Source organism: Cottoperca gobio, chromosome 14 (assembly GCF_900634415.1).
Source record: "Cottoperca gobio chromosome 14, fCotGob3.1, whole genome shotgun sequence".
Lineage (NCBI taxonomy): Eukaryota > Metazoa > Chordata > Actinopteri > Perciformes > Bovichtidae > Cottoperca > Cottoperca gobio.
In genome coordinates this window covers 19,282,641-19,307,549 of record NC_041368.1, presented here as the reverse complement: position 1 = coordinate 19,307,549, position 24,909 = coordinate 19,282,641, and the positions used below count along the sequence as shown (strand labels likewise).

General features: G+C 42.7%; 1 protein-coding gene across 8 annotated transcripts in view; it reads left to right on the top strand.

The window, feature by feature from the left end:
- The window catches only part of tcf7 (transcription factor 7), a 63,303-nt gene extending 38,635 nt beyond the window's left edge, over positions 1 to 24,668 (top strand). Inside the window, exons 5-13 of one of the 8 annotated variants that reach the window (XM_029448020.1) lie at positions 6,101 to 6,188; positions 10,230 to 10,319; positions 11,678 to 11,797; positions 12,739 to 12,901; positions 13,956 to 14,063; positions 15,016 to 15,063; positions 17,404 to 17,452; positions 18,365 to 18,437; positions 22,525 to 24,668. In XM_029448020.1, the coding sequence (XP_029303880.1) occupies positions 6,101 to 6,188; positions 10,230 to 10,319; positions 11,678 to 11,797; positions 12,739 to 12,901; positions 13,956 to 14,063; positions 15,016 to 15,063; positions 17,404 to 17,452; positions 18,365 to 18,437; positions 22,525 to 22,918 (1,133 nt within the window). In that variant the 3' untranslated portion in view covers positions 22,919 to 24,668. Of the gene's footprint in view, positions 1 to 6,100; positions 6,189 to 10,229; positions 10,365 to 11,677; positions 11,798 to 12,738; positions 12,902 to 13,955; positions 14,064 to 15,015; positions 15,064 to 17,403; positions 17,453 to 18,364; positions 18,438 to 22,524 lie in introns of all 8 variants that reach the window. The other 7 variants (XM_029448019.1, XM_029448022.1, XM_029448021.1 and 4 more) reach the window with 7 other exon arrangements.
- The last annotated feature ends 241 nt before the right edge of the window (positions 24,669 to 24,909 follow it).

The window sequence follows — 24,909 nt, the reverse complement described above, 5'->3', positions numbered from 1 at the left end:
CTGACTATGTTTCCAGTTAGGAACATCCTACAGCACACACACACACACACACACACACACACACACACACACACACACACACACACACGTCTTACCTCACTCCTCATATCATTCGTCAGCTCGTCACAGCTCGGGGTTAGCTCATCAGTGATGTCATTTCTCGACACATCTACTCTTAAGTCCTCGACTTGAATCAATATAGTTTTATACCTGTTGGCAGGAAATCAGAGGATTATATCTGCAGGGAGATGAAAGCTGATCTCGAGTCCTGGATCTCTGCAGGAGGAGAACTGAAAACACACACATCTTTATATCAAGATGTTTTACAACCATAGTGTAATGTGTAACTAAAAAGCTGATGAGGTGTTTCATAGAAATAGTCAGAGGGTTAGATCACCTGTTCCCAGACTTCTTTGCACGTGACTCGTCAACGGTCAACAGACGTCGTCAGTGGTTGCATGTGTCTGCACGTTGTGATCAACCAAAGACTGATGTTCCTTCCTTGCTAGAGCAGCCCTCTGCCGAGGCCAATGATGCATGTATTCGCCCCGTGATTCGGATCTGCTCTAAGTTCAGTGAAACAATTGATGAATTCACAAGAAAAGAGTAAAACATTTGAGAACAGTTTGAAAGAAATCTGTAGAATATAGTTTTTTCTCTGCTGTTAATCATCTAACCTGTCAGACAGTAGACTTCATCTTTTTATGTCCCCTGATTCACAGGACTATTAGTCTGCGCACATCATCCGTCCATCTTCACACTCACAGTTGGTGTAGAAACATATCGACAGATTCGTTGACTTCTAGTGATTTTATATCTGACATTGACTTGGAGATCCTGTCGTCTGATAACAAAAATACATTATCTTTCAGATAAAGCTATAAAAGAGGTAACCGCTGCAGTGCTTCATGCTCATACAACCTGCTTCTCTTCCGCTGTTACGAGAAAGTGTATTTATTTATTAATCAAGCTGTTTTGATTGTTCATTGTCTGTGAACAATTGTCAAATTTATACTTCTACATTTTCCTCAGGTTTCACCTTTTTTACACATATCTCCTACAATCATTTGATTTCTTGTAATTGTGCTCTGCCTGTCTCTTTCTCTCACTCCTTATAATTATACCACTCGTGTATCAAATCAGAGAGGTGATCACCAGTTTCTTCTTCTTCACCAGAGTTGACCATCAGTATAAAGGTTCATCCTTTAGCTCCTGCCTCATATTTAATAGGATATTTCCTGTGAGCTCATTACAGATGCCACCTTACCGTAATGATCGTGCATTATTTATGAGCAGGTGAAGTCTTTTGTTATATTTCTGCTGTTGTTGACGCCTCTCTTCCTTTAACCCCCTCTTTATTCTCAGTGTGTAGTTTACTTCCTGTGTTGTTTCCATCAGCGCCCACTGTCTGTGTTCACTGCTGCTTAAAGAAAGGGTCTGGGGGACTTGTAGTAGTTATTTAGTTCTATGAAAGTTTGTTTAAATAAGTACATGAGGCATTATCGTATTAAAAACTCATTTGCGGGACAGAAATCTGAACATAGGATAAGGCCAGGTTCAAAATTCTTGTATGACTTTGTTCACATATTAAAGTCAAAAGGTTTTACTGAGGGAACTTTGGATATGTCTGTATCGATCCATAAATCAGGAAACGCCGTCAAAAGCCATCAAAATAAATCTATATTTACCATGTTTTTAGGAATAAAATGTTATAAAATCAGGCTATGAATGATATATGAAATAACCCTTCTGTAGGATAAACAAATTAACTAATAAATACATGAAGCTTCTCCTATCGATTACTTACATTAAGACAATTGTATTACACATTTTCTGATATTATATTCATGCAAATGTAGCATTAGAGACAAAGTTTAGTCAAATAAACACCAAAATGTGTATTTTAGATGTTTTCTTTCCACTAGTCTGACAGAAGACATGTTATGTAATGATGTATCAGTGCTCTGTCTGTCTATAGCATCAACACAACACAATAATCCAGACCAGTGGAAATAGATTTGCAGAAGTTTTGCGTAAAATAAACATTTTCCTGAATTTAGCAGCCATTCCAAACGTTCATGAACGCCACATTCAGATGTGTCCCCTACTCAGCGGAGGTTAAATACATTAAACTAAAGCTACGATCACTGTAGTTAAGAAGTTAAATTCATGTTTGACATTGTGCGACCCAGCTGGTGAGTCCAGTCAGTTCAGTATTTCTTCAGCCAGCCATAACGCCACATGTAGCACGTGACGTTGTTCCCTTTCGATCCACCGCCGTCACATTACTTTGACTGTTTCTCAGATATGACTGTTGGCTTGAACAAAAGAGTGCGCAATAAAGACAAAGTAGAAATGAAACTCGCAGTCACACTTTAATGTGCAAGATGAACATCGACTAACACTTACTGTAGAGTCTCGTACGGGCTTAGGATATTATTGTACGTGTGTGCAGGAGCGCAACGTTACTAGTTGCAGACAACAAGCTTCAGTTACCTGAGGAGAAGAACAATATAGACTATCGCCAGCCTCAACAAATCCAAAGACCCAAACCAGCAATGATTGGATCCTATTAACCAGTACTTTCTGCGTAGAGCCTGATCAATCTTATTCCTTATTTTAGGTCAAACCTACATACACGTAAGTCTTGCTGCCTGCAAATACTCACAACACCATCGAATGTGTATCAATCCCCAGCTGAAAATAGTCCCCTACAAATGCACTTTTTATTCCCGTTTTAAGTAATGTTTGCTAAAATACCCTGCTGTTGTAGGAAATTACTTTTTGTGTGTACATATATATAGACAATTATATTATAAAGTAGGAATCAATGGGCTCGGTGCACCAAAAAGGCGGACTAATACATCGTCTGTGTTTGTTTTCGTGGGATTTGAACGTAGCTCTTGCTACAAGTATACAAGGCTTGAAGTAACTCCCTGCTGAAGTCATGTGTTGCCTTTTTAATTATTAGAGAAACCAAAAGAAAGTACCTTATGTGTTTGCTCGTCAGATGACTGATGTCGAGTGTAAATATGCTCAATAACAAAACACAAATCAAGAGTCATATTAGACATGGCTTTTATAATCAGTAGTTTTACACAGTAAAAAACAGACGTTTGCTATTACTGTGACTTTTGATGTCTGCTCTTAACAAAAGTAACTGTTCCTGTACTTGAGTACAATTTGACAGCACTCATTACTGTAGCCAAACACTACAAAGTTTCTTCTGGTCTTGGGCTCTTTTATGTACACCACACAGGCTGCTTGTCAAGGCTCAGATGCTGCAGCACTTTCACTCTCAGTGGTTGTTACCACCACAGCACATTATCAGTGCAGGAATACTATTTTCAGCTCCTCGTGTCTCATTTAACATCCACACGTTCTGATACGGAGTTTTTGACTCAAATGGTTTCCCTTTTAAGTTCCCGAGACGCTGACATGGTGACCGTGAGATAGTTGCTTTAGCTGTCATTAGATAGCCGCTTTTAAAAGGGGCATTCCACACAAAACTGCCCCATTACGGCGGCTAATTTCCCCCTACAGGTTTCCCAACAACAAACAGGGCAGCGAAAACGTGATTTACAGAAACCAGCATCAAGTTTCTATCAGTGTGACAGATTAACAGATTCAAATGTGTGTTTTGATGTTAGCCCTACGGTCATTTCAGGGAACATGGGTGATAAAAACAAAATAAAAGTATTAATATTCATCGTTATTCATCAGTATTCTTACCCGGTGGTATCTATTATAAATTGTTTAATGAGATTTACTTTCATTCTGTGCAACATTAATACAGACAGAATCATCTGTACTAGCCTCAGGGCACATTCAGCCTGATGATAGCCCAACAAACTGGCCTACAGTATGTTGGAGTCCAGTTTGAAGACACTGCACTGATGTTTATACTTCACCACTGAGGCAGGACAACGCGATGATGATCCCCGCTCTGTATTTGTAGTTTTATACTGGGAAAGAAATAGTAGTTTGCTTCAGCAACACAATGTTCTCAAGGAAATAAATGAGGAGTCCCTGTTTTGTCACGCAGTGCTGTTGTAAACCCTGTGTTTACAAAAAGTGGAAATTACCCTGATAAAGACCTCTATATGCTGAACTCTGTTTATGTGTCTCGCATGCTGCTGGGAAAACTCCTCCATGATGTAACTGTGACACACGCAGACCTGTGATGGGAAGGTGTTCAGTCCCTTGTCCCTCTTTTAGTGCTCTGTTATGTCTTATTGAATGCAATCATCACACGTCTACAGAGTAACCGTGATGTAATGCTTGCAGGTGGAAGCCCTCAGCTGGTTTGTCTGGTTACTTTGGTTTGAACTGATTTCTGGCCAGTTAAGTCACCGATAATATCCGTTACTCTCTTCGTTTCTGAAAAACTGATAGTTTTACTACATTTTCTAGTTGTATTTTCCCACAAACACATTATTAAAAAGGTAAATGCGTACAATAAAGGATGGATGGATACAAAAACTGCATTTTCATCTTGTATGCATGTATTTGTCATACGGTAGAGAATTTAATCAGAGGAGAAGGCAACACTGAATGTGGGAGAGACCATAAAAGTAATACAGGGAGATGGATAAATAAATCCTGGAAATGAATGAAGGGAAGGAAAAGAGTTGACGTCTGCAGTGAAGGAGGACTAACGGGAGAAAATGGAGGTAAAAGAGAGGTGAGAAGAAGGATTCAAAGTTGAGGTTACAGAGTCTGGGCAGTGGAAGGGCGGAGGGCAGTAAGGAAGGATGAAGGAGGAGGAGAGGGAGGTTGGGCGTGGTGGGACAGACGGAGGGAGGGGAGGACGGATCGGAGTGGTGAGACAGGTCGACTGACTCAGTCGCATTCCAGTCGTTCAGATTTATAGTGGCTCGGGGTCCTGAAACGAGCCCGGAGGCGCGGCCAAATTACAGTCATCGAGAGCATTCCTCTGCTGCAAACACAGGTTAGCAGCCGGGCCGCGCTAAGTGCTAGGTGCTGCCTGTTGACAAATGACTTCCTTTGAAGGGCACAAGGAGAGAGACAGAGAGAGACTGGATATTTACTCGTGAGGCCAGAGAGTCGAGCCGTCTGTGTTTCTTTTGTTGGAAAACAATTTTAGCTAAAAGTAGAAATGAAGAGTATGAGATGGTTTGTTTGGGTTTGTGTCTACCCGTATCTCTTTTGTGTGTTCTTCAAAATGTGGGAACGTAACTTGTGTAGAATAAACCAGTAAAAACTGGCGGCATCAGCTCCCAGTGGGGGATCCCACACACACTCTCACACAGCATCGTGTCAGTTTAAAGCCCCTCTCCCACTGGAACAATAATCTGACTTGTAAACTTGTCTTCAGTGGGAAACGTTACAATCGGCCTTTATTCTCGGGACAAATCACTGACTGAAGTAAATATATAATAAATCAAATCAATAGGGGTTTGAGAAATGTTCTAATTTATTAACGATTAATATCCTCTCGTCAAAGCCACCCGACTCGCTCGCTGATCATCATAAAACACACTTCCTTCAAACCCCGAAAGAAACAAAATAAAACGCATCAAAAACCTATTTTCTTTGTCTTTCCACTGTTTCAACAAGCAGCAACTCTGGTTTGAGAGTTTGAAAGAGAGACTGAATAAGTAACAGATGAATACAAGAATTAACATTTTATCTGTTAGCTAACCCTGCCGTCTCGTGCGTCCTTGACGTGAAGCGTGACTCACGATAAAAAAGCAGAACCCGTGTTAACCTGCGTATACGCACTAAATAAGGGTATAAGGGTATAACGCATGAAACCTCTCTCACACTGTGACAGGATGGGAACAGAAGTTTGTGACCGGTGTTATCTTTGTGTTTTAATAGCAGGTTCCCAGACTACTAGTAGCGCTAATAGCCCATCAGACCTGAGGCCAGGGCTGGGGGGGTCGCTGACCTGACCTAACGTGTTAGTGTTTAGAAGACTAAAGGACAGAGAAATAGCATCATTTATGTAGTGTGTGTGTACGTATGACATCTTAAAGGACAACATGCAAGAAAAGAGTGATTACAATGATGTTAATCGTGTGTGTGTGTGTGTGTGTGTGTGTGTGTGTGTGTGTTGTGTGTGTGTGTCCTTCAGGAATTCACCGGCACCAGTCCCAGGACCTCTCAGGGTACTACTCCCTCCCTCCAGGTGGCGTCGGCCAGATCACTCCCTCCATGGGATGGTGAGTCACACACACACACACACACACACACACACACACACACACAATTAATTCACCGGCTCTAAATGTAAAGATTCATGGTTTTCTTAGTTTTCTCAATAAACTGAATATCTTTGCATTTTGTTGGTCGGACAAAACAAGGAATTGAAAAACTTGCACTTTGGGAATTTCTCACTTTTTTATTTATATTTTATTGACCGAACATTCGATCTAAAAAAATAATGAGCAATTTAATCATCATTTGTCCAACTGTACTAGCATGCTCCTGCTGTTTAGTCCAAACTCATATCTTATTTAACACCTAACCCCCCCCCCCCCCAAAAGAATGCCTTCTGCTAATCTTCACAACTCACCTCCACCTTCCCAAACAACACCACCATCACCACCATCATCATCATCATCATCATCATCATGTCCTCAGCTCTACACACACACACACACACACTCACACACGCACTGTGACCGGGGTCACAGTCACATACATCACTGTCTCACCTGGTGTCAGAGAAGCTAACCCGAGGACACCTCCCCCTTTGATCCTCCGTGTTGTGGCATCTGCTCAACACTAAAGGAATGTGGACAACAGCGAAGCTTTAACAGAGATGTCAACCAACGCAGTGTACAGACACTTAAAGTGTAGTCACGAGCGAGGATGTTTTTATGGACTCAAATCCAAATTAGTCAATAAAGAGACTTAAAACTGGATGTTGTTCGTAGTGAAGGAGAACAAGTCATGCAATATCCTGGACTTGTTAACGGTTACCAGTAGGGATGGGATGATATCAATAAGTTATCAAGATGATCATGTATATCCTCACACGAGTGACTCGACACAGAGATCACGTAAAGGAGTAAAAAACAGGAATTATCATGTAAGAAAGAACAAACAATGTTGCTTTATTCTTTTTAAATGTTTTACTTTATGTTTAGTTCGTATAAGATAGTTTGATGATCAGTGATGCGATACAAATACTTATTTCTTAACTAAATGTAAGGTAAAGTAGTTCCAGTATGCGGGTTCAGGAAGATTCAGGCCTTACACAAACTAGCAAAGACCCCTTTAATTAATAAGATATTAAAATGACCATGTTTCTTGTCTTTTATCCACTGCTTTGTGTTTTGGTTTCTTACGGGGGATGAAGCAGAAGCAGCGGTGTCGAGAGCTCAGTAGTGCGGGACGTCTGCAGCGGCCACATCTGCTCCATATTTAGTCATTTCATTTAGAGTTTCCATCACTTCAGAGTCGATTGTGAGCTCGCGATGTCATGCTGGTTGATTGTGAACTTATAATGTCAGACTTCCATTGATTTATGGATCAACACAAATCCATTTATTACAACCTACAGTATCTGTGCCTGGACAAAATCCCCTGCAGGAACAGTTAAAGGCTTACATCAAATGTCACGGAGATTTGGAAAGGAAGCTTAAAACTTTGTGCATGTGTACACATACAAGTGTGTTTATGTCTCTTTTTCATGTTTCTGTAGGACGTGCTGTCTGTCCCCCAGGCATTTCTCCAGTCTGTGATTTAAAGGCGTTTTATCTTTTTCAGACACTTCACTATGGATTTCCACAAATATTATTAACCGCTAATCTCCTTTAACCCAGATTATCTGCTTGTTTTGGCCCCTTGTAGTGCGCTTCTTTGTTGAAGGAGGAGGAGGGAAAAGCATAGAGAATGAGTGGTTAAATGTCAAACTGTTGTTTTCTGTTGTTTCCACCATTAGCCTGGTCTCTCCTCTTGTCCCTCCATGACTACCTCCACATGTCCCGCGAGCCTGTTGGCCCAGACGGGGGGGGGGGGTCAGGAATTATTTGAGATGTGTTTTGTTGTTTTGTAAGGATGCAGCTTTGCAATGTCGACCGCTGTGGTGGGGAGCATGAGTCTCACAAACATGTTGCATTATTAAATACAGTGTGAAACGAGAGCTGAAGGGCATGTTTTAAAGCCTCTTTAACCAAAGCACAGTGAGAGTGTATCACAGCCTCCTCTCCCCTTAAGGAACGACGGGAGACACGATATTGTTCAAATATGAGAATAACGTCACACTTTTTCAGACGTCTGGAAGACATTCATAGTGTTGCTCTCTGTGGTTCACACGGAAAGTTGTGTAACGAATGAAAAACAAAAAGCTGCAAGAAGTTCAAACCGTGCCCTTCGTGTGCCTAAAATGTCCAGTGAATGGTCAGAAAAGCAAGGAAATAAATCCATAGTTGTGTTGCTTTGTTTCATTTCACATGTTATGGTGCATTTTGCACTTCAAGGCAGTAAAATTGTACTTATTTTTCCTTTTTACAAAATCCCTGAAGAGCAGGAGGAGCGGTCTTTTGGAGGACTTTAGTGTTCGATCAAACAGTAAGCATGAAAGCTATTCGCCTTTGTCGTCATTCGCTGGCATTTTCAAACTCATTACCTCCGACTCAACCCGTCTCTCTGTAGGGATGTAATTACTTTGTTGTCACTTGCAGTCAAAGTGTAACAAAGCAAAAGTACAAGGCGCTGCGACAGCACAAAGGAGCAGGTCGCCTACTTTTTTCGTTTCATTCCCAGCATACCTCTGTCCAGCCATGCCTGTCACAGAGGGGGCACTTGTCTGTTTGAGTGTGGCGTCACTGTCACTCAGGAGCTGCTGTTTGCATAGATTATAATGTGTGCATGTGACCTTTAGGATGGTGTATATGAGAGCTGCTGTTTTAAACATTGGACCCAAATTAAATGACACTGATTGATGGATTGATTGATGTATTTATGGTTTCTGAGACCTGGTGTGTGTGTGAAGCTTCCTTATAAGGTAAACATCAGACCGGCTGTTTAGTTTGCCTTCATCTTGACCCGTGTTGTAGCCTCCGTTAAAACATGTTTACAGCATGAACGGTCCTCCAGGAGCTGAGCCCAGTGATCTCTGGATCTCTTCCCAGCCGAAGGCCTCTGCTGCTGGGCTTCACTGTACGTGTAGCGCCCCCTCCTCCTGGAGCTAAAGCACGGATACAGGGGAGGATCAGGCGAGGAAGTGTGTGTGGTAATAATAATGGCGATGATTATAATGGTGGTTTGAATGCTAAATGTGGATTGGAGTGCGTGTCCGTGCATATGTTGAAACATAAGGATGAGTCAGTTGAAGGGGGGGGGGGTGGTATTGACTCTCAGGAGGTAGAAGTGTGGTTTTCTACATTTCAAAGGCTTTTGCTTACATGATCCCATCCCCACCCTCGACCTCCCGTGGTGTGTGAGTGTGTGTGTGTGTGTGTGAGTGTGTGTGTGTGTGTGTGTGTGTGTGTGTGTGTGTGTTTCTGTTCCTGGTAAGCCAAGTATTGACACACAGCTGTCAACAGTGCTGATCCAGACTCTCCGGGGGAGATCACTGACGTGCATCACAAGAGCTTCTACAATAGAAACTTCTCTAGATGCAAAGAAGCATTAAACTACGAGATTAAACTTTATTGAACAATGAGATGAAATTTACTTAGTTGCATATTACAAAGTATTCCAATACAACAGATAAATACACTACATTAAAACACACACATATATATATATATATATATATATATATATATATATATATATATATATATATATATATATATATATATTTCTATGCATATACTAGTTAAACATTGTACAGGAGAGGTCCAAAGGTCGCTACTAAAAATCACAGCAAGACAAACTAATTAGAATAGTTGTGAATAATAAAGGCTAGAACATGAATTACAGGACAAACAAATAAGAAAGAAATGTAGAGACACTATTTTTCATTCCAGCTGTTTAAGAATCAACATTATAACTGAGAAGAAATGTGTTTTTAAGATGTTTTCAAAAAGAAAACAGTCTCCAAAACGTTGCCTCTGTGTCACAGTAGAGTTATTTTAGAGTGTTTATAAGTGCATCTGATTTTCTTTACCAAATACAATGATGAATTTCAATCAGGATTATAGTAGAATCAAGGTCTAAACAAGCCTCACAGGGATCAACAATCTTTTACCTGTAAAGCTAAAAGGCACCAACTGTTGCCGTCTCTCCCCTCTGCTGTGCTGTGGCAGGCAGAGCCAGCCAGTCTATCCTGCCCTGTCCCCCTGTGGATACAGGCAGCCCTACTCCTCCAACCTCTCCAGCGTCGCCTCCTACTCCAGGTATCGTAGCCTGCTGGTCGGACCGAGCCAGATCGAGCCAAGAAAGTAAAAGCAAAAACAACAAGCTACGCTCTGCATCACCAAGTCCTGTTTACAGCACATTCAAAAATGCCTGAGCAGGAGTTTTCCATTCACCGTGTTCAGCTCCTGTGTCGGCTTTCATTGCTGTAAAAGTCCTATTGAAGCCAGTGTGCTGTAAACAGGACGAGATCAGTGTTTCGCCAGAACAAGCTGAGTTGAGGCAAACTAGACGCTGCTGCAGACACACACACACACACACACACACACACACACACACACACACACACAGAAACACGCTCTCTTGAGTACCATCAGGACATTAACTGCTTTTTCCTCGCTGGCGCTTACATCTGTTTTTTTTTTGTTATTTGTGTGTGTCCCTGATCCACGACACTAACTAATAAAACTACGTCTTTAGAAAAGCAAATGTGTGAGATCCTGTTATGCCGTCCTCTGCAAGCAGGCTTCTTTTATTTTTCAAGGACACCCACAAGAACGATAAAAATAAAAGTGTGAGCCTCCTGACCCCGCTGTGAGGTTTAGAGAGCTGCAATGTCTTTATGTTGTTCAGCCAGGTGTTTTGTTTGTTGTCTACTTTGCTTAAGCTGTGACTGCACTTTTGACACATGTGATCCTGAACTGTATCCTGTATTCACTATTTCAATATTGCACCTATGAGCAATTATTCCATGCAGGTTAAAAACAAACAATGTGAATATTTTCATATCGGAATATAAGACGCTCACAGCAGCTGCTGCTTCGTTTGTCCGTCAGGCTCTGTTGTGTCTCCTGATCTAAAGGTGCTGAAACAAACCTTTTCTTTGTCTTTCTTTTTTTAATAATAATCTCTAAAATGGTCTGTTAGATTTAAATGAATAGATTTGGAACATATGGTGGATGGTGAACTTATCAATTGCCAATTAAGACTGTGTGAAGTCTGAAATCAGTCAGTGCACCAAGACAGCGTTAAAGATGAGAAGGAGCATTTTCTCATTGTAATGCTAGGACGCCCTCTAGCGGTGACCGATGGTATCATCTTTGCTGGATCGATAAAAAGAACCAAATTACACATTTTAAGTGCCACGCTCAACCTGAACAACATGCACAACATTTCTCAGCTTCTGTTCACACAGGCAGGATCCTGTGTTCAGTAACATTTAGCACTTAAATGATCAACCTGTTCACGCTTTACAGCTCATTGCTTACCAGAACCGAGGCTCTTGCTTTGACGCTCACTGTCCTCTCTGTCCCTGACTCAAAGCATTTCTCTGAAATAACTAAAGCTCATCTATCTCTCGTCTCGTCTTAATCCACCTTTTCTCTTTCACCTCCACCAGGTTCCCTCACTCCCTGATGATGGGCCCATCAGGCATGCACCCTACAGGGATCCCCCACCCAGCTATAGTGCCCCCTACAGGCAAACAGGAGCACGATCAGTATGACAGAGGCATGTACATGTAAGTATTGCCTGCACTTCACACCACGCATGCTTTGTTTTTTTCTTACTGTTCCCCTCCTCTGTGTCCAACTCCACTCCTCAAAACTGTAACATTATTTCCTCTTTTATTTATCCTCTAGTTTTTCTTCTAGTAATTCATACTTTATATCACGAGTCTTAACACATTTGTTCTTGCAGGATTTTATTTTCATTTCAGTCTGAAACTTACGTCTGTTTTGTGGCAGCATTTAATATATTTAAATCTTTACATGTTATTGTTTTCAGGTAAATGATTCAAGTATTTGTCTGAGATTTTAATTCTTGACTACATGGGGGGGGGGGACTGAACTATTTCTGTTGTTGGATATATTTTTAAGGGAATTATTATATTGTGCAAAAATTATGAAATCTCATAATTGCAGCTGTAGTGGACATGCATTTCTCCATACATGAGTAGTTCTACGTGTCTTTATTGCTGAAAGTTCAATGAGGAAATATGAAGCTACAGCAATACGATGCTTAGCTTAGCTTAGCTTAGCTTAGCTTAGCTTAGCTTAGCTTAGCTTAGCTTAGCTTAGCTTAGCTTAGCTTAGCTTAGCTTAGCACAAAGACTGGAAACAGGGGGAAACTGCTAGCCTGGCTCTGTCCAATGGTAACAAAGTCCACAAAGCAGCATCTCTAAAGCTCACTTATAAACACATGTTATCTTGTCTCCTGGCTGTAGCTTCATATTTAACGTACAGACTTGACAATCATCTAAAGTAAACTTTGCGTTGTGTATATCTGTTTCATGTAACCTACTGTAAATGAGCAACACCAAATCTAATACCTTGTCTACACAAATCAACAACAAACCAAAAGAGAAAGAAACAAGCTCTGATTGCACCTATCCTTACCTCATCCTCCTCTTTCTCTTCCTCTTCCACCTGCCACTTTCTTCCTCTTCCTCTTCGCCCTCAGGAAGCCGCATGTGGAGGCCAAGCGGGAGAAGGAGCCCAAGAAGCCGGTCATCAAGAAACCCCTGAACGCCTTCATGCTCTACATGAAGGAGATGAGGGCGAAGGTCATCGCCGAGTGCACATTAAAGGAGAGCGCCGCCATCAACCAGATCCTGGGACGAAGGGTGAGAAATACACACACACACACACACACACACACACACACACACACACACACACACACACACACACACACACTAGAGGTAGACTAATCCTGTTTCCAGGTCAGTTTGTAATTCTTCCACATGAGCAACATGAGAGGGCTGCGGTAACGTGATCTCCGCTCCCCTCACATACTGGTGCTGCTGAATCATAACAACACTGACTGGTGATACTGGGATCCTGAAGGATGATGAGACAGTGAAGTATGTTCAGATGCAGATCATGCTGTATCGTACTCTCAGGAACCGTGAGAACTGTGGCAAGAGCTTTTTCTTCATGTGCCCAGATGAATACATGTATAGGCCTTTACCTGTACTTACCTGAGCCGGGTACATGTTGTGTATACTGGTATTTCTCTTCCTTTACTGTCTTCATTAGGTAATGTCTTTTTTTAGTACTATTTGCAACAGGTGTGTATGTATTTCTACCAGAACGAAGTCTACATTCACCAAGGGAGGCCGAGCATTTACTGAATGTTTACGATCTGCTCCTCGACTACACACCTTCTTTAAATTGACTTTGACTTTTGACTGACGAACTGTCGCCTCCTCGGGGACGACAGATGGAGATTTGCCTTTGAGGCTAACTCTAGGATATTATCAGGAATGTTATTAATACTGTACTGTCCTTATTAAATAAAGTAATAAACTAAACTTGTATGAATTGATATCTTCTGGACTATATCCTATTATTATTATTTATTATTTATCTCATTGGTCTGGTTTTACTTTGTCACTGTATAATAGTTTTACTGTTAAAGCACTTTGTAACTGTTATTATTATCAGAATTTTAAATGTTATTAAGTTCTATTCTCTGTCCAGAATTGAAATGTAAAATATAATAATAATTTTTAGCCTGATGACCTTTCATTTTGACGTTAATCCACCAAAACGGGAGTAACACCCATCAAAGACTGCACAATGCACAGTATGTCAAATTCCCTCATGTGTGACGATTAGATCAACACACTAACAGTCTCTCTCTCTCTCTTGGTTGCTTTTGTGTTGTGTGTCCAGTGGCACGCACTGACCCGGGAGGAGCAGGCCAAGTACTACGAGTTGGCCAGGAAAGAGAGACAACTCCACATGCAGCTCTACCCCACCTGGTCCGCCAGAGACAACTACGTGAGTACTTCTCATCTGACTCCTCGTCCTCTTTTCTCCTCTTCCTCCATACTCCATACAAACCTTTCTGAGCTGATTTTTAAAAGTTGATCTGAGGACAAGAAATAGCCAGGGGGGGTGTAAAGGCTTTATGTCGAGGACGTACTCCCACTTAGTTCTGGAAAAGGCATGATTTCTATACATGAGCTGAAGTAGGAGCCACCTCTAGAGGGAAGTCTTTTGGATGCTATGTTTACGACACTGAGTCATTAAATTGTTAAACTACAATGTTTATGCTGCATGTGGTATTATTCAAATCCAATGTTCACCTTGATTCTTCTATAATTTATGTTTTTCTGAATTCTTTAATATATAAAAATAAACACCAATAAATTCCCTTTCAAAATAAGAGCTTACTATATTCTGCAGTGTTTATTACATTAGTAGAGACACACCTCACCTGATGCTGAGTTTGATTGACAGGAAGCAGTGTCTGGAAGCAGAAAGCTGCTCTTGATAAAATGATAAAATGTCAAAAAAGTACAAAACATTTGATGCAACGAAACACCGGGAGCCAGTCCAGCGACTTGACTTCTTTCTCTCTGGTTTGATCCCCTGTCCATAAAACCAAAATAAAATAAAACAGAACGGGATCAATTGAATAAACCAGAAGTTGTTGAACTGGGTTTGATCGTATTTATTGTTCTCACCTCAGAGCTGAAGAACTTACTTCCTTTACTGGCTACTGTCTCAACAACCTGCATGATTATTGGCTCCCAGGCCTTGTCAGTCAAAAGTCATAAATGATAACGGCAGACTTTTAATAGCATGAAATGATTAAATAGGTCTCCCAGAATACAAGAGGAAGTCAAACCTGTGTGGTGCATGTGTTGTAGTCTAATGTTTTGGGGATGTGCTGTATCTGGGCTGCTGTGTGCCTCTGATCTGTCAGTTTGCTGTTGAACTCTTGCAGGAGGCGGGCCTTAGCGGGGTCGCAGGGGAAAAGAGTAAAGCTGATTGGGTAGGGACACGTCTTATGGTGGATTTATGCCTCTGTGGTGGGAAAATATGAGTATGTGAAGAGCTGCATGAAAGGGGTTGTGGGTATTCCTGTGCAAAGTTTGCATGCAACTTCCAAAAAATCTTAACGACTCACACACACCACATAAGCTGCAAAAGCAGATCTGATTGGTCACTTTTGAATACATTTCACCAAGTCTTGCACGTTGCCATGGTTATGACTACTAGTCAGTTAAACTGTAGATCAGTGAATCACACAGAGGTATAAATCAACCTGTTCTGCTCCACTAACAGAGAGCAGGGCCGCATGGCTGGCCTCGCTGCTTTAGTTATCTATTTCTGTGGGCATCCCTTTTAAAAATGCAGCACCTTCGTGTTTGTTATTCGTAAAGCTAAACACATGTTATGGTTATACAGTAACACAACCTTTTGACACTGCACTTAGTAGTGATTTTTATATCCAGTAGTCATTTGTTTTTCTAACACTTCTAGATTTAAGTAAATCCCGTAATGTGTGAATACTTTGTAGCAGAAAACAAAGAGGAAAATGTGTCATAATCAGGTGAAGTAAAGGCTTTGGTTGTAACAGAAGATGCTTTTCAGTGACGTTAGATACCTGCCAGAGTGGTAACCTGTTTACGCTTCTCTCTGCTGTACTGTCTTCTCTCTACCTGACTGAGCTGAACTGTGTAGGCGGGCAGGCATGGCACATGAGTTATGGTGACACTTTATTCGGGCTGTGGTTTATAACAGTTCTCTAACATCTGAACGAGTGCTTCATGTCACAAACATGCACACGGATTCAGCTCTAATGTCATTCTTCATTTGGTTTTTTTATCTCATTTTATGTCGCAGCTGACAGAGCAGCACAAGGCCAAGCCAGTTCATTGAGCAGATATTTCAAAATAAAAGTCCGGAGAGAATTATATTTTCTAAACTCACTGTTCAAAAGCATCGTCATGATGTTGTGAATATGTTATAAACCAGAACTCTAGTAAACTGTGATCGTAGGTGTAGGAGCTGTTGCTGTATGCATGGAGCTTTGAGCATCTTCTAAGCAGCTAAGCAAAGCAACACACGGTGGATGCTGTCTGATTAGTGCTCCTGTTTACGTGAACATCCTCCCCGCACGGTGGCTCACTGACAGGTAGTGCACGTTTTGCAACTACAGGGGGCATTGGGCTTTATGTCACTGTGACTTATGACTTATTGTTGCACCTTTTCATCACATCCCCATTAGTGTAAAGAAAGCAAAAGACGTATATTATACAACCTAAATATTTCCCTCAGGCACAGGGCGACTTGTGTAACGACGACATGCACATGCACATGCACATGCACATGCACATGCAAGCATTCAGGGCTTCTTGGCTGTGCTTGAAATACTATCTGTTGAGAAACTCCCATCACCCTCCACACGCTGCTCTCCTGGGGGTTTAAAACAAACCGGACCTACTAGCAAAACAGGAAGCTAAGTTCCACTTAACGCCCCCACAGCTGGGGAGGGTTTCTCCTCCGAGTAAAAAACCTACACATAATACCTACACACACGTACGCCCTCAAACACGAAGCTGCAGTTGCAAGAGGAGTTTGTTGTAACCACATAGACAATGTCGACTGCAAGCCGAGGAGGACAGACATCGAAGCGTAGGCGGTAGATCTCTGTTCCCACATCCTTCATCTCACCCAAATATGAGGCCCCACTTCACCATCACCGGATCAACTCTGATGTTTACCTCAACAGTCACGCATCACAATTAGACTGGAGACAATGAAAAAAAGAAAACAAGATGAGGTGATCCTGCAAAAGGGATACTTTCAGTGTCGATCGTTCTTCAAGTTTTTTGCATGAATTGAGTTCACAATGACATTAGTGACTTTTTGTATCTTTCTCGCTTTTGTTCTTGCTTTTGTAGAGCATTAAAGATGGTTGCCTGACCTGGTTGCTGGTTGCTGCTTTTAACTTTGCACTTTTTCCTGTTAAAATGGATTTACATGTCACGTAATGATTTCTGTTGATACACTTCTGGGACTATATTTCGTCAATATCTCTCTCAAAGAGGGATTGTGATCCAGGGTGGTAAACAAACCGCTAACCGGGCGAATCCAGAAGTTGTTTCATGGAAGCCTTTTCATACAAAACCATAAAGATATAAGGGAACAGCTGCACTCTTGCACAATCCCATTACTTTATTTTTTTTTTACAAACGATGGCTGATAACTAATCTGAGTAGAAACCAAAACGAAGTCTGCTGATGGTGAATTTATAGCAATATAGTCATTTTGCAGCTGAGCCAGTCTCATTTAATTGGGGGGTTTTGTTTTGTTTTTTCTCCCACAGGGCAAAAAGAAGAGGAGAAAAAGGGAGAAGCTGCAGGACTCCAATACAGGTAAACATTTAAACATATCTCTCTCGTCAGACAGAAACCACGGTTCCATGTTTTAGTTTAAAAACACAAATGGCCGCTGTCGACGCTTCGGTATTTGAGAGAAGTCAGTTGAGCTTGAACTTGCGTTGGCGCTCTGCAGCGCTTTGAGGCAGGATGTGTCTCGAACGTCAAACCACCCACCCACTCTGCTTTCCACGTAACCTGATTATGAACCTTTAAGTCTCCGGTGCACAACACTGTACGTCCTGTTCTTAGCTGACCGCGTTTAAAATGTCAGACATCATGCTCTTTTCCCTTTTCCCATCTCTTATCTTAACGTCCTCCACACGTTCCTGGTGGATCACTTACTGCGTGTGCGTGCTCATGCTAAAGTGGGAAACGTTCAGTAGATCAACTGATGGTGAAGCGTAAATGATGGCCGACAATCTAATGCGAGCGCACATTCAGTGCCTCTCCGAAACCAAAGCTACGCTTCATTTATACATACGAATCTGATCATCAACTAAAGATGTGACAAACTTCAGCCTCGAACAGAGAAGTAGTGAAGTGTATTTCTGAAGATCCACGAGCCTCCTGAGATGAAGCAGTTTGGGTCTCAGCTCGGCGGCCCCCCCTCTCTCTGTGACGTCTGTTTAACTGAGTTGTGCGTCTGTTGTCTGGTTATTCTTGTGGTTGTCGATGTTTTGCTGTAACCGGCTACTAACAGTTTGACCTGATGGCTTTCTCTGAACGGACAGCCCTGTTGGTGCTTCCTCCTGCCCTGACATGCTTTTTACTTCTCTCCTCTTCATCTGTCTTCATCTCTCCTCCCTCGCCCGCTCTAACCCTCTTCTTCTTCTTCTTCTTCTTCTGCTCCTCTCTATTTCTGCCTTTCCTCCTTCTTGTTATGTGCATGCTGTGCATTGTGCTCAGACCCGGGCTCTCCTAAGAAATGCCGGGCTCGCTTCGGCCTCAACCAACAAACGGACTGGTGCGGTCCTTGCAGGTGTGTACCGAACATCCACCTCCACCCACTCCATAGCACCGCACTGCCGCCGTCCAACAAACAAACCTCATCTTTCCTCCCATTTAACCATCTGTCCATCAGTGTGTCTCTTCCCTCTGATGGGCTCTCAGTTATTCAAACATGTCTCAAAGGCGGAGCTTCTCTGGAGGTTAGAATCTGATCGAGTTCATCACTCGTTTTACTCTCTCAGCCTTTAATCAGTCTTAAGTTTCCAACCTCGTCCAACGACCATTAACTCAACCAATGAGATTACGTCTGCCTCCAGACGAGCTCCGCCTACCAAGAATGTTTGAAACCCCAGCCTGATCTCTGCATGTCGTCCGTCACTAACTTGCTGCTCTGCAAAGTGAAGCATTATATCCATAGATATGTAGTTATAGTAATATAAGACATGTAGTATAGGATCATTTTCATCAAAACATCACAAAGAAACAACTCTTAGAGCAAAATGATATCTCTTTAAGTGAGTAACATCAGGCTCCACGTTATAAAAGGAATCATCTCGCCGTCGAGGTTGTGCTCTGCATCATACAGGCCCTGTGGAGCTGGGAATACCACTCAGATACTCAAAACAAAAACATTTCAGAGAGAAACATTCAAATATCTTTCTGCTTTTTTTTCTTCTTTTTTACAGATTTTAACTCCCAACATGTTCCGACATATTTGTGTGAGTCGCAAGTCGGACGTTCCTCACAGGAAGAACATCAAACTTATAATACATCTTGTAAGTTCAGGCCAAGGTTAGAGTTGAGCTGGGATTAAAAACCAAAACAACATGAAGGCATAATAATAATAATAATAATAATAATAATAATAATAATAATAATAATAATAATAATAATAATAATAATAATAATAATCAGCTATTTATACCAGTTTGCATCAGCTGCCAGAAACCACAGTGAGCAAAGGGTTAACCTGAGCCGGCAGGAACAACATCAATACTCAGAGTTCTCAAAGTAAAACAGGAAACTTGGTTCACAATGTTTAGGATGAAGTTAATCAAGTCCGAGCTGTTAATCAACATTTATTCACTGCAACATCAATCCCGTTGTTTTGTTCTTGACTTTTCCTCACAACAACCTCTGGTCCTCTAATAAAGCAGAAACATGGAACCAGTACAACACAAACCAGAAGCAGGCTCCTGAGCTTTAGTCTCAGGCTCCTGAGCTTTAGTCTCAGGCTCCTGAGCTTTAGTCTCAGGCTCCTGAGCTTTAGCCGCAGGCTCCTGAGCTTTAGCTGCAGGCTCCTGAGCTTTAGTCTCAGGCTCCTGAGCTTTAGTCTCAGGCTCCTGAGCTTTAGCCGCAGGCTCCTGAGCTTTAGCCGCAGGCTCCTGAGCTTTAGCTGCAGGCTCCTGAGCTTTAGTCTCAGGCTCCTGAGCTTTAGCTGCAGGCTCCTGAGCTTTAGCTGCAGGCTCCTGAGCTTTAGTCTCAGGCTCCTGAGCTTTAGCTGCAGGCTCCTGAGCTTTAGCCGTAGGCTCCTGAGCTTTAGCCGTAGGCTCCTGAGCTTTAGCTGCAGGCTCCTGAGCTTTAGTCTCAGGCTCCTGAGCTTTAGCTGCAGGCTCCTGAGCTTTAGTCTCAGGCTCCTGAGCTTTAGTCTCAGGCTCCTGAGCTTTAGTCGCAGGCTCCTGAGTTTTAGTCTTTAGTCTCAGGCTCCTGAGCTTTAGCTGCAGGCTCCTGAGCTTTAGCTGCAGGCTCCTGAGTTTTAGTCTTTAGTCTCAGGCTCCTGAGTTTTAGTCGCAGGCTCCTGAGCTTTAGCTGCAGGCTCCTGAGTTTTAGTCTTTAGTCTCAGGCTCCTGAGTTTTAGTCTTTAGTCGCAGGCTCCTGAGTTTTAGCCGCAGGCTCCTGAGCTTTAGTCGCAGGCTCCTGAGCTTTAGCTGCAGGCTCCTGAGCTTTAGTCGCAGGCTCCTGAGCTTTAGCCGCAGGCTCCTGAGCTTTAGTCGCAGGCTCCTGAGCTTTAGCTGCAGGCTCCTGAGCTTTAGCCGCAGGCTCCTGAGCTTTAGTCGCAGGCTCCTGAGCTTTAGCTGCAGGCTCCTGAGCTTTAGTCTCAGGCTCCTGAGTTTTAGCTGCAGGCTCCTGAGCTTTAGTCTCAGGCTCCTGAGTTTTAGTCTCAGGCTCCTGAGTTTTAGTCGCAGGCTCCTGAGTTTTAATCGCAGGCTCCTGAGTTTTAGCTGCAGACTCCTGAGTTTTAGTCTCAGGCTCCTGAGTTCTGCAGGCTCCTGAGTTTTAGCTGCAGGCTCCTGAGTTTTAGCTGCAGGCTCCTGAGTTTTAGTCGCAGGCTCCTGAGTTCTGCAGGCTCCTGAGCTTTAGCCGCAGGCTCCTGAGCTTTAGTCTCAGGCTCCTGAGTTTTAGTCGCAGGCTCCTGAGTTTTAGCTGCAGGCTCCTGAGTTTTAGCTGCAGGCTCCTGAGCTTTAGCTGCAGGCTCCTGAGTATTAGCTGCAGGCTCCTGAGCTTTAGTCTCAGGCTCCTGAGCTTTAGTCTCAGGCTCCTGAGTGTTTAGTCGCAGGCTCCTGAGTTTTAGCTGCAGGCTCCTGAGTTTTAGCTGCAGGCTCCTGAGCTTTAGTCTCAGGCTCCTGAGCTTTAGTCTCAGGCTCCTGAGTTTTAGCTGCAGGCTCCTGAGTTTTAGCTGCAGGCTCCTGAGTTTTAGCTGCAGGCTCCTGAGCTTTAGCTGCAGGCTCCTGAGCTTTAGTCGCAGGCTCCTGAGTTTTAGTAGCAGCGTTTACGGTCGACGACGGCTTCGCTGCAGGGGTCGGGAATCTGTGTGGTTCTGCAGAAAAGCTTCTACCACCGCAGCACTGTAGCAACCCCACCGTCTTCCCCGCCAGCACGTCATGGAAATTGAAGTGTGTGTTTCGGTTTTGAGAGAACAAAGGGGGTTAAATGTGGTTTAGAGCAAATCCTTAACACCACAGCTCGACGCACACTCACTGCAGCTTCGCGTTCTCATGCCCGTCTGCTTTCAACTCTCTCCATTCATGCGATGTGGTAACCGGCACCTTTTGATGGTGAACTCTGACATTTAGAAATCACTTTCTATTGCACTCTGCCTCCTTCTCTCTCTCTCTCTCTCTCTCTAAATATGGACTAGCGCCTTTCCTTGCGGTTAAACCCGGTGACTCATATCATATTCTGGTAATGATCATGGGATCCTGCGAGCTGCTTTGATGCTGCGCTCGGAGGTACACAAGTCTGCGTTTAGGTTTAACACCTCACGAGCATCACTGCCGTCGGACCGATGCGGCATGTTCGGTGCAGACCGGAAGAGCATTAAATGATCCACAAGAGGAGTTCCTTGTTTAACACAATAGCACTAAACACACATCGTTTGAGTGGTATTCCCTGATTCCTCATGAAGACTGGAAACAGCTAGCCCGACTCCCCACAGTTAAAGGACACGCCGACTAACTCCTTCAAAGCTCAGTCAGTTCTTCAGATATTTCATTTGTTTAGGCGGATATTAACAAAACTCCAGGAAGTCACAATGCTCCTTTTAAATCCAAACATTGTTGCTTTTACATGTTGTAAGCTGAGAGTTCGAGGTGTTGATGGATCACCAGCCGGGCCAGCTGCTTCTCTCCACTCTTTATGCTAAGCTAAGCTAAGCTAAGCTAAGCTAAGCTAAACCTCCACAAATCTCGCGTGGACATGAGTGGGAACACATTTCTCATCTAGTTCTCAGAAACAAAACAAATTGTAATTCCTTAAAAGCAAATCTTTAATATTTGACTTTATTTTCACACCGATACAACAATTTATGTTTTCCATTTGTCCTTATGAAAGACTTATTATTGTCCACTAATACGACACAATGACAATATTTTCAAAAACTAGGTTATTTTATATCTAGAAGATAATTAGTGAGGATCTTAAAATATCAGAAATATGTTTCCTCAAATGTATTTGTGATGTTTTGGACTTTAACTGGTGCCACTAATCCTCGTGTGTGTGTTGTGACCACGTGTCTCCCTGTTCATTGACATCAGTGTGAATGATGCATCTTCATTAAAGCCTGCTGACGTTTACCATCCACACTTTATTCACAGATAACTCTCTCTGACTGTCCCTAGGAGGAAAAAGAAGTGCATTCGCTACCTTCAAGGAGGAGGCTGTCCCAGTCCAACTTCTTCAGATCTAAGTGCTATAGACTCTCCCCCCTCCCCTTCCCCCGCCCGCCACCGCCTGTACCAGCACCAGCTCCCCCCCTCCCCGGGCTGCTCCCCACCGCCCACATCTCCATCAACACACCTCCCCTTGTCTCCGCCAACACACACGCGCTCACACACGCGCTTACCGCTGCAGCAGTCTGCCGGCAAGCGCGCCGACCTCCGTCAGCCCGCAACCAAACACACCTACACACACCTGGAACTGACCGGCAAGCAGACGCACGGCTCGACGACGACGCTGCTGTCGGCCGCCAAGGCCGCAGGACTTTCTCTCAAAGTGCTAACAGAGTCTCAGTGATCACATCCCTGAGCCATGAAGATCATCTTCCTCACCTGACCTCATTCTCACATTTATCTTTACCCTGTGCTCCTTTTTGTTTGAGTCAAACAAAAGAAGGAGGGACTGAGGGTGGCAGGGTGGTGCAGTGAAGACGAGGGGGCCATCCTTCAGCCCCAGAGGCTCTCAGAGGCCCGTTCTTTCTTAAAGACTCCTTAAAATGGTCAATTATTGAATCCAGCATTCAGACAATCTGAAAGTGTGGAAGTATTTGGCCGACGTGTGGTTCAACAATCACTGGTGTACTTTGTACCAGCCTGGACATGTTAATAAGGTTTACCATTAACCACATCATACTGTAAAGTTGTGACTTCCTGGTCATAAACTAAATTGTTTTAAAAGTTGACAAGGAAGTGAAGCCTCTGGCTTTTGAGCCACATTGTTGGGAGGATCGAACCTCCGCCGGTCACCAGGAGCTCCAGTCGTAGAGGCCGACCTGCACTGGAGGCAGAATTAATCTTTGCTTCTTTGGCTCCATCTGCTGCAGTTCAACTCAACTAAAGCCATTTAGTTTTGCCTCGAGGACAAGCTCTGCCTCTTGAATCAATTTTACTAATCAAACTCCCAAACCTCTTTTCACAAAGCTGGCCCGCTGCATTGACCTCCATGACGATCACAAACAAACCGTTTTGTAAAAGAGCTCTTTGTTAAATGCACCACATTAACACAGACTCTTCTTCAGTGGTGTTACACACTTACCTAGCAATCCAAGCTTTGACACATTATCCACCACTATCACTCAGACCAGAGGGGAGCAGAGACAAACATCCCGCCTGACCAGCAGAACCTCAGCTCTAAAGAGAGGAACACCTTCACTTATTTTTAGCTGCCATTTTGTTAACTTTGACTTCAGATTCCATTTCCAAACGTTTTTCCAGCTACCTGTGCAGCCCGCAGACAAAGAAAGAAACACTTCTCCTGCAGGTAAAAGGGTTTCATACACGAGTATCCAACTGCAAGTTACATTATTTCTTTTAGGCACTTTCAGTCTCTCACTATATCACCCGTTACATTTTTTTTCTCCTAATTTTGGGGTATTTTTGTATGAATTTGATCTTTAAAAAGGTCGGATGTTGTGCTGGTGGGGAAACCCTCAGAGAAAGACGAGAGGGATCCTTTTCTCTTGGCTGTTTTCCTTTGACTGAATATTTTTGCAGCTCCATAAACTAATCTGAGACCAAATGGGTACTATTATATTGTGTTGTAAAGTTTTATAAATGTTGGAATTCCCTATTATAATTAAACTTTTATATGTTTTTATGTAAAAAAAAAGAGAAAATTACATAACAAAAAAAAAAAAAGATTCTAGTTTCTACCATTTCTTAAAGCAATACATTTTGTGTTTGTCCTCGTGTGCAGAATTATACTTTTGTTTTGTCAAGTGTTACTGCAGCAGCGTTCAAATGATATCTTGTGTTCTCATTCTGTGCATGTTCCGACTTCAATGTAACAAAAAATTGATTTTGACTAAAGGCTTTAACTTACCGTTCTGCTTGCAGCTTCACACTCGGCTTACAACGCTGAGGACAAACTGTAAACTGAGCTTCTGTACAGCAAAACCGTTTCCCTCCAGCAGAGAGAGCTCTTGTGCTAGAAATAGCTTGTTTTATTTTGAGTAGTGGGAACACCTCGAAGATGTCTTTTGTATTTTTTACGCCTCTGATGTATTACTTGTTTTTGTTTGATGTATTAAAGTGTTTTGAATATTTCAGTGAGACAATTACTTTTTTTTAAATTCATCCCAAAGAAAAGTCGTGCTCCTCGACACACAAACGACACACACCAGCCTTTTTATGCTTTTTTTATTCATTTACTCCTTCAATATGTTTGATCATCCCAAAAGCCAGCATCGGAGCTTTAACTGAGTTTCCAATTCAAAACAACATGAATTAGGAATAAGTTACTCGATGCTTCTGTACTTCCGAGTCCAAAGGACGTTACGCAAAAAAAAA